The 8,674-nt window shown below is 63.8% G+C and overlaps 2 protein-coding genes across 2 annotated transcripts; both read right to left on the reverse strand.

The window, feature by feature from the left end:
* Positions 1–1,216: 1,216 nt before the first annotated feature.
* Positions 1,217–1,819, reverse strand: LOC127595007 (40S ribosomal protein S8-like). The gene is given in 3 exon segments (XM_052056729.1): positions 1,217–1,374; positions 1,377–1,666; positions 1,668–1,819. Coding segments are annotated over 3 exon segments (600 nt in total).
* Positions 1,820–1,875: 56 nt separating this feature from the next.
* On the reverse strand, positions 1,876–8,047 carry LOC127595008 (serine/threonine-protein kinase tor-like). The gene is given in 24 exon segments (XM_052056731.1): positions 1,876–1,931; positions 1,934–1,997; positions 1,999–2,076; positions 2,126–2,497; positions 2,499–2,725; positions 2,728–3,048; positions 3,051–3,156; positions 3,159–3,288; positions 3,290–3,386; positions 3,389–3,923; positions 4,336–4,609; positions 4,745–5,130; positions 5,133–5,531; positions 5,667–5,759; positions 5,838–6,014; positions 6,188–6,329; positions 6,464–6,774; positions 6,835–6,945; positions 7,039–7,200; positions 7,243–7,353; positions 7,355–7,426; positions 7,489–7,571; positions 7,574–7,749; positions 7,845–8,047. Coding segments are annotated over 24 exon segments (4,686 nt in total).
* Positions 8,048–8,674: the final 627 nt, after the last annotated feature.

The raw sequence follows: 8,674 nt of genomic DNA on the forward strand, positions 1-8,674 counted from the left end.
TGCACCTCGGCGAGTGCCTCTTCTACCTCATCATCACCTACACGGGCTACATCTTCCTCGCCGGCCACGATGAAATCGAGGCCATCGTCATCGAGAACTTTGACACCGTCCCATTCCTGATCGCCAAGGCCCTCATCTGCATCACCCTCTTCTTCGCCGTGCCCCTCGGCATCTTCCCTGCCCGCGAGGCACTGATCAAGAGCCTCGACCTCGAGTACACCACAACTGTCCACATCGCCCTCTCCCTGACCCTCGCCCTCTCGGGGGCGGTCATCGCGGTGTTCTACAGCAGTGTGACCGCCTACTTCGGGCTGCTGGGGGGCACGGCGGGGACGATGATGGCGGGGACGATCCCGAGCGTGTGCTACCTGCGGCTGAAGGGGCAGCTGACCCGGCCGCTGCACCTGCTGATCATGGCCTTCTACGGGGTCATGACCGTGGTGGGCATCACCCGGCGGGGTGGTCTCAGTGGTCTACCCTCGCAAATGACCCTTACTCCATTTAAATGAAATTCGCGAAGGCGGGACAAGTACGAGCCCCGGTACGCCGCCCCGACTCGGAGCGCCCCTCCAAGCCCGACCGCCTCCCCGACCACGACAAACTCATCCAGAAGTACGAGTCCGTCTACTCGCCCAAGGTCAAGTTCGACTTCAAGGAAAATGATTAGCAGCAGCGGTCATCTCTCGCCAAGGACCTGCTCTCCCGCTCCGAGTCCATCATGAAGAAGGTCGGCTCCGTCCTGGACGGCAATGATCGTCCCCCCCTCACCCCCCATGAGGACCAGCCTTTGATTTTCCCCGTGAGACCAAGGCGGAATTCCGGCCCGGTCGAAGAGCCGCGGGTCATGGCCGAGGACGACCGCAAGGCCCGCGAGCAGCGCAAGCGGGACATCATGCGCAGGATCGAAGAGCTGAACAGCAAGAACACAGGGGCGGTGACGGCGGCCAGCCGCCCCCTCGGGCGGCAGGGCGGCGGAGAGCGTGGGGCGGGTGAGGAAAACAGCAGCCTGGACACCTCGCGGGAGGGGGACTCGCGGGACGAGGCGATCCGGACCCTGCAGAAGGAGGTGAAGCGGAAGAATGACCGGATAAAAGAACTGGAGCTGCAGCTGCGGCGCCGGGACGAGGAGTTCGGGCAGCTGGAACGAGCGGGCAACGAGTTCCGGCGGGTGCTGGAGCTGCTGCAGCGGCGGCGGGAAGGATGATGGTGATTTGGATCATTGCGCCTTCTGGTCGGCCTTCTTCTGGTAGAACTCCAGCTCCCTGCCCTCGAGGAGGTAGCCGTCCGCGCGGCCACACTGCCCGGGGCGGCTGCTGATGCAGGCCAGCAGCCGGCCCTGGTCGAACTGCCCCTCGAACTTGGCGTCCTTCACCGGGCCTTCGCCCGCTCCTCCAGCTTGTGCTTGAGGGCGCGGGACTTCTTGACCTCCTCCTTCTTGTCCTTCTTGTGCTTGCCGATGGGCTGGCCGTAGTGGTTCTCGAACCACTTCCGGAAGGGGGCCGCGTCCACCAGCACCACGCAGTTCTTGACCAGGGTCTTGGTCCGGATCAGTTCGTTGCTCGAGGCGTTGTAGACCACGTCCAGGATCCTGGTCTTGAAGGTGATGTTCTAGCTGCTCCAGCTGAAGTTGCCCTCCTTCAGCCGCAGCGCCCGGAACTTGTAGTGCGCCCCGGACGCGGATGCGCCGGACGCGCACCTGGTCGGAAAGACGGGTGTTGGCGACCGGCCTGCCCTTCTCAAAGGGCCTCTTCTTCTTGTGGACGGGCATCCTGCCTCCAGTGAGCCTCCGCTTGTGCCTCGAGTCCCTGGTGATGCCCATCAACAAATGATTTAATGACAACGACCTCATCAACAAAGCCGCCTGCGCATGGGGAGTCACCAGAAGGGGCACCAGCCCAGGTAGCTCTGGCAGATGTTCTCGTAGGAGGTGCCTCCTCGATCAGCCGGTTCACCTGCTCCACCTCGTCGTGCGTGTGCTCCCCGAAGTCTTTGCCCCGTCAGCTTCTTCTTTATCCGCTCCGTCACCTCCAGCGCCCGCTGGTTCAGCCGCTCCACTGGCTTCAGCTCGTGCTCGTGCTCGTGGGGCTTGCGCCGCTCCCTCCAGCTCGACCTCCTCGCCATGCACCTTGAACGCGATCTCGATCTGGCTGAAGATCAGGCTGTTGTGCGGCGGGTCCTCGGCCGGCTGGGCTACCTTCTGCTCCTTGTCCTCGGCCAGCAGCCGCCAGTTGATGAGAGGGTCGTAGACGAAGGCCTCCAGCATGGCCATGAGGGACTCGCGATGGCTGCGGAGGACGCGCATGACTGCCTCGGAAGTGATGCGGAAAGAGCCCTTGAGGGCGGCCACCTCCATGGCCTTGACGAGCATGCGGGTGAGGCGAAAGGGCACCTTCTCAGGATACTTCTCGCGCTGGATGGCCACCTCGAAGCAGTCGCCGAAGTCGATGTGGACGACGCGGCCGCTGTTGCGCTGGAGCATGATGTTGGAGGGGTGGCGGTTCGCCCAGCCCGAGGATGTAGCCAACCATGCTCATGGTGGCGAGGGAGCGGGTGTAGTTGGTGCGGCGCTCGAGCCAGGTCTCGCTGTTGGGGGAGCGGAGCCAGAGCATAGCGTGGATGTCCTGGCCGCGGGTGTTGTCGAGGATGTACCTGAAGATCTCGAGCTTGTGGTAGAGGGGCAGCACCTGGTAGTGCTTGCAGAGGCTGTCGAGCAGCTCGAACTCGACCCGCTCCTGATCCCGTGCATGTCCCGGTACTCCTGGATCACGCGCTGCAGGGTGTCGCAGTTGCGCACCCACCCGATCAGCCCCGTGTTCACCGACAGCGGCACCACTGAAAACCGCACGATCCGCAGCTCCTTCCGCTCGGTCTCGGGGTCGTTCAGCAGCAGCTTGTTCACCATCGAGAACAGCTGCATGACCCGCTCGTCCTGCCGCAGGTCCTCGCGCCCCTTCAGCAGGAACCCGTACTGCTTGCCGTCGCTGCCGTACAGCTCCAGCTTGCGGGGCCGCTGCTTGGACATGAGCACGGGCAGCTCGTGTTGAACTCGGCGATGCGGGTGATCGGGCGGTTGGGCTTGTACAGCCCGGGCACCGAGCTCTTGTAGTTGCGTCTGGCCAGCAGTCGCGGCGACACTGTTTTCCAGGAAGATTCGTCTTGGTCTGCTTGAGCTTCTGCTTCGTGCGGTCGTAGATCACGTAGTACAGTCCCAGCGCCTGGCACACGCTCACCTCGTCCAGCCCCTTCTCCCCCCGGCACTTCCGCAGCCACGCCTCCGCCTGCCCCAGCAGCCCCCGAACTCCTGCAGGAAGCACGGTCGCTGTTCGACAGGGCGCGGCGCTTGGTCTCCTCGTGCAGTGCCAGCAGCGAGCGGTACAGGTCGGGAACTGCTTGTCCCCCATGAAGGTGTTGATGGCCTCGTAGATGCCCTCGTTCCACAGCTCGTTGAGCTTGATGGCGGCGTGGTTCAGGTCGTCGGCGATCATCTCGGCCTCGGTCAGCAGGGCCCCGTGCTTGCTCTTCATCTCCTTGAGCAGCGGGGTGTTCTTGAGCCGGCTGTGGTGCTTGGACTTCGAGGCCACGATGAGGGGGTAGACGAGCGCCTGGGGGTGGTGCGTGCCCACGTGCAGGAGCAGGTCGTGCAGCATCCGCTCCAGGGGGTGTGCGTTCACCGCCCCCATCCGGGCGATGATCTGCGGGATCACGAAGATCCACAGCTCGACGCTGATCACTTTGAAGGACTCCCGGAACTCTGCAGCGATGAGCTGATCGGCCCCGTGCTTGAAGACGATGTCCAGCAGCCGCAGCGTGTCCTGCTGGCAGAACTTGCCCAGCTCGCCCGTCTGGCTGCCCAGCCCGATGCTCCGGATGAACCCCCGAGCCGAGCTCAGCGCCAGCTCCAGCCGCCGCTCGGCAGGTGCCGCCTGCAGACCTCGTAGTTCATTATCGCGAAGGAGTGCCACGCCTTCATGTAGTTTGTTTCAGCCGCAGCGCCTGCTCGAAGTGGCAGGTCACGGTCGCCGCGTGCCGCCCCTAGTCTCGCTCCTGCAGCCAGCTCGCCAGCCTTGTAGTGCATTTTGGCACGCAGCTTGCCGTCCCCCCGTCTCCGAAAGCAGCTGCCCCATGCGCTCCTCGAGCTGCTCGTCGCGCAGGGTCTGCTCCCGGTGCTCGACCTCCAGCTCGGTGAGCAGCACGAGGGCGGGGGCTTTTCGATGTCCTTGCGGATCAAAGGCCAGGGTCTTTTGGCGATCGATATTTTAGAGCGCTTGATGGCCAGGCGAGTCAGCTTGATCCAGCTCTGCAGGTCCTCGGCTTGGTCAGCAGCAGTCCCCGCACCGACAGCAGCTCAGCCACACCTCCACTCTGCGGGGACACCCCCCGCAGCCGGTCCTTCCACACCTCCTTCAGCGAGTTCTTCTTCGCGAAGCTCTTGGCGAAGAGCTCCTTCTTCTCCAGGTAGCTGCCGTCCTTCAGGCGGTCCACCCGCTGCTCCAGCACCCTGAGGTCAATGATCTCCTCCATCTCGAACAGCTGCTGCAGCCGCAGCAGCCCGTCGAAGGCCCGGCCGTAAGACTCGAGCAGCAGCTTGGTTACCTGCCCCTCGAGGGCCCTGCGGCAGGATCGGAATCAGCTAGCGAGCCTGAGGGTACTGCCGGTCAACGATCGCCAGAGATGCCTTGGTAGAACAGCTTGTTCTGATCGGCTGGGCTGATCGCCTCCTGACACTGCGCCAGTCTGTCCCCACCGCTGCAGGTGCAGAGCTGCCCCGCATGCCAGCTCCGCGACGTCGCTGCTGCGGGTAGCCAGCTCGCTGTTTATGACCTCCTCCCACTCGCAGAGCGAGCTGAGGCAGCGCAGCTTGGTCAGCTCGATGGTGGTGGGTCCCGCCGACGTGCATTGAGATGGTTGCGGTTGTCGTTGAGGACGAGCTCCCAGTCGTGAGGGTTCTCTGCGCGGGCGCGGGGCTGGTCTGACGCCATGAGGGTGCTGACGCCCTGGGCGGAGTCGCTGTGCCCCATCTCGTTGAAGATGAGCAGGAGGTGGTGCCAGGTTCCGCTCCGGAAACTTCTCGAACTCGCGCTCGCGGTAGTAGAGGGCCTTCGCGTAGGCCTTCGCGCGCTCGGAGCAGTCTCGCTGAGGGTCACGAACGAGATCTTGAGCTATTCGCGCTCGTGCAGCATGTGCTCGGCCAGGTTGAGGATGTCCTGGTGGATGCCCGCGCAGGCCTGGTTCTCGATGATCCTGCTCAGCTCGGTCACCACCTGGATCTTCTGGGTGTCCGAGAGGTAGCTCCAGACCTCGCTGAAGGCCACGTTGTAGAGGGCCGAGGCCAGGCGCTGATACTCCTCGCCCAAGGCCCAGCAGCAGCGCAGGATCGGGTGCGGGGACAGCCGCAGCAGCTCCTGACTGGTCTTGCGCAGCCACTCGCCCCAGTCCTCGTTGAAGATCGCCTTTCCAGATGTGAATTCGCTGATGATGCGCAGGTGTCCCTCGAAGTGCCCCTCGGGCTCAGGGTCTGCGGGCAGGGTGGGCTCGTCGGGCGGGCCCGGCAGGAAAGAGGCTCATCTCCTCCTCGCGGAAGATCGAGTGCGATGTCGTGCACGCTGTTGTAGGCCAGCAAGAAGTCAGGCAGCGGCGGTAGTAGTTGTGTGGAAGTTCTGGGCCACCTGGTTGATCAGAGGCAGGTAGACCAGGAAGTTCTCTTTGAAGTACAGCAGCATGGCAACTGCGGCGTTCACCAGCGGAGGTGCGCGCCACTCCTACCTCCAGCGAAAACTCCATCAGCGCCAACGTTCGCAGCCCCTCGTGCAACGACTTCGCGATCAGCGGAGAGGTACTGGATGGTCGACGGGCAGCTGGCTGCGAAGCTGGTCAGCAGCCGGGAATAGCTCGCGCACCAGGTCCAGGTCCACGCTGCCGATCTTGGCGGAGAGCATTTCCGAGCAGAGGAAGGGCAGGACCATATGCAGGAAGGGGTTCATGAAGGCCTCGAGTTCCATGTAGATGTTGATGATCTGGCGCAGGAGGGCCTTGTCGCGGGGACTGCTCCAGCACCCGGTTGCTGACCTTGATGATGCTCTCCATGAGGTGCTTGAGGCTAGGCTTGCAGAGGTGGTGAGGGCGGCCAGGATGTCGAAGCACGGCCGCGTGTGGGCCTGCTCGGCCAGCCCATCACCCGCTCCATTACTCTGTACACCCACTCCCGCGGAAAGTCTCGCTGGCAGCTGCGGATCACCTTCTCTACCAGCCGAAGCAGGGGCTCCTGCAGGCCCGGCCGGCCCAGCAGCGCCAGCACGTTCGGCATGAAGAACCGCAGGCAGTCGCTGGTGCTGCGCCGGAGCAGCGCCCACGATCGAGGAGAGCGTCTTGATGGCCAAGATGTGGTGCTGGAGCAGAGACTCGTCTTCCACGATCAGCAGGATTTGCCGGAAGCAGAGCGCCCTGATTTGTCGCCGTGACTGACCAGCTCGGGCTCCTCCTCAGGGACGACCTTGAGAGGCTAGGTGGCGGGCCTTCGGAAGCGGCGGCCTCTCGAGGGCGCTTGCCGACGAAGGTGTGGCTCTCGAGGAAGGCCAGGTCCTCGTAGTAGTCGTAGAGCTCGTGCCAGTGGGGCTTTTCGGCCTCAGTGCGGAGGGCGTTGTCCTTCTTGGTGAAGAAGTAGAGCTGCTGTTTGAAGAGATTCCGGGCTAGCTCCTCGCGCGTGTCCCCAAAGAGGGCGCGCTGCTCGGCCTGCCGCAGCACGCTGTCGTCCACCGCCCCCAGCCCCCCCAGCACCTACATCAGCAGCACTCGAATCTCCAGGTGCGCTTCCACTCGAGTCAGCTCCAGCGTCACTGGCATCAGCTCTGGGTACAGCACGTAGGGCACCACCACGAACCCCGTGTGCTTGACCACGCTCGTCAGGCAGCGCAGAGCCGCCTCCCTGCGCCGCGAGTTGCTCTTGTCCTGGCATTGCGCTCACCACGTGCGGTAGCATCGCGTCCACGTGCAGCAGGGCCTTTATGGCGCCTGCTCGCAGACTGCCCGAAGGTGTCGAACAGGGCGGGGTGTTGACGGCAGCGCCGTGGGCGAGGTGTCTGAGCACCAGCTCGCAGATGGCGGAGAGGTGGGGCTGGACCACCTGGCCGGAGTGCGGACCAGGGTGCGCAGGAGGGTGATGCGGGCAAGCAGCTCCTTCTCGAAGTCGCCGGCGGAGAGCTGCTAGATGACGTGGAAGAGGGTCATCTTGAGCTTGGGGATGACAGTGCCGGGCGACTGGGCGGCCAGGCGAGAGAGGATCTGGATGACCATGTTCTGGATGGCGGGGTTGGGCTCGCACACGCAGATGAACAGCTTCTGCAGGTTGGTGGGCACCCACCATGTGCGCGTCGAAGTTTTCGCCGTTCTCGCACAGCTGGGTGAAGATCAGCTCGCCGATCTCACCGAACTCGCGCATGGCCAAGGTTGACCAGCTTGACCAGGATGTCCCCCATCTGGGGGTGGCCCCACCCTGCCGCGGCGCACGTACAGCATGAACGCCGCCTGCGCAGTGGCCATCCGCACATCCTTGCTCTCGTCCTCCAGAAGGTCAGCACGTGCTCCTTCACGAACGAGGCCAGCGCCTCCTTCAAGTGCGCGTTCTGGAAGTTGAACGAGAACAGGGCCCTGATAGCCGCGGCTTCTCCCCGGGCCCCGCGGCGGGCAGCTGCTGGGCCTTGCGCTTGAAGCTGTCGAACCACTCTGACTGCACTTCGCCCTCGAAGAGTACACCTTGCCCAGCAGCGTGATCGAGATGTAGTGCAGCAGCTTATGTGCACCAGCTCGCACATCAGTTACAGGTCGAAGGTCGCAGCGATCGTCAGCACCTCGATCGCCCGCGCCTGTAGGCCTCCCAGCAGTACCCAGTCGACAACCTCCTCAAGCAGGCCTCGCAGCCGGCCCTGCTCGGCAGTCCTCTGAAGCGGGAGAGCAGCTTGCCCAGGCACCCTAGCACAGCCGTGCCGAGGGCCGGGCTGCGGAGTTCGGCTAGGATCAGCTCGAGCAGGTCTTGAGCTGGTGCATAAGCCATTCGCATCCTCCCTCAGAAGCTGGAACATCCTCCGCGAGTGCCTCGAAGGCCTCTGCCTTGAGCTCGGCCTTGGAAAGGGCCTTGCTCAAGATGAGGATGAAGGGCTGCCAGCTCGCGCTGATCGAGCAGTGCTGCCCGAGCCTGCACAGCCCCGGGATGACTCCGCACCACCGCCCGCATGACCACGCTGCTCTTGAAGCCCTTCTTGCTGTTGACGTATTCCAGCACCTCGCGGGTCATGTCGGGGCTGAAGAACCCCCTGCGGTCGTGGACCAGCAGGATCCGCAGTTCCTCGAGGTTGCCGTGCACGCTGGGCTCGTCCTCCCGGTCCAGGTGCCGATGCACGTCTTCGTAGAACTACTGCAGGTGGTTTTTCTGGAAGCTTTCGCTGCGCTGGCAGATCTCGCGGATACAGCTTTCGAGGAAGGCGAGCGCCGCTTGCCGCAGGGCCGGGAAGCGGGCCCGCAGATGCGTCCACAAGAAGCGCTTCTCCTTGAAGCTGCTCTCCCCCAGAATCCGCTTGAGGGTCGCGTAGGGCGACTCAGCCAGCAGATTTATCAGCACCAGGAAGCAGCCTCTCTCTTCAGGTCCTTGCTCGAGTTCTTCAGCCAGTCCAGCGCCGAGGCC

This window comes from Hippocampus zosterae, unplaced genomic scaffold (assembly GCF_025434085.1).
Source record: "Hippocampus zosterae strain Florida unplaced genomic scaffold, ASM2543408v3 HiC_scaffold_358, whole genome shotgun sequence".
NCBI classification, from domain to species: Eukaryota; Metazoa; Chordata; class Actinopteri; order Syngnathiformes; family Syngnathidae; genus Hippocampus; species Hippocampus zosterae.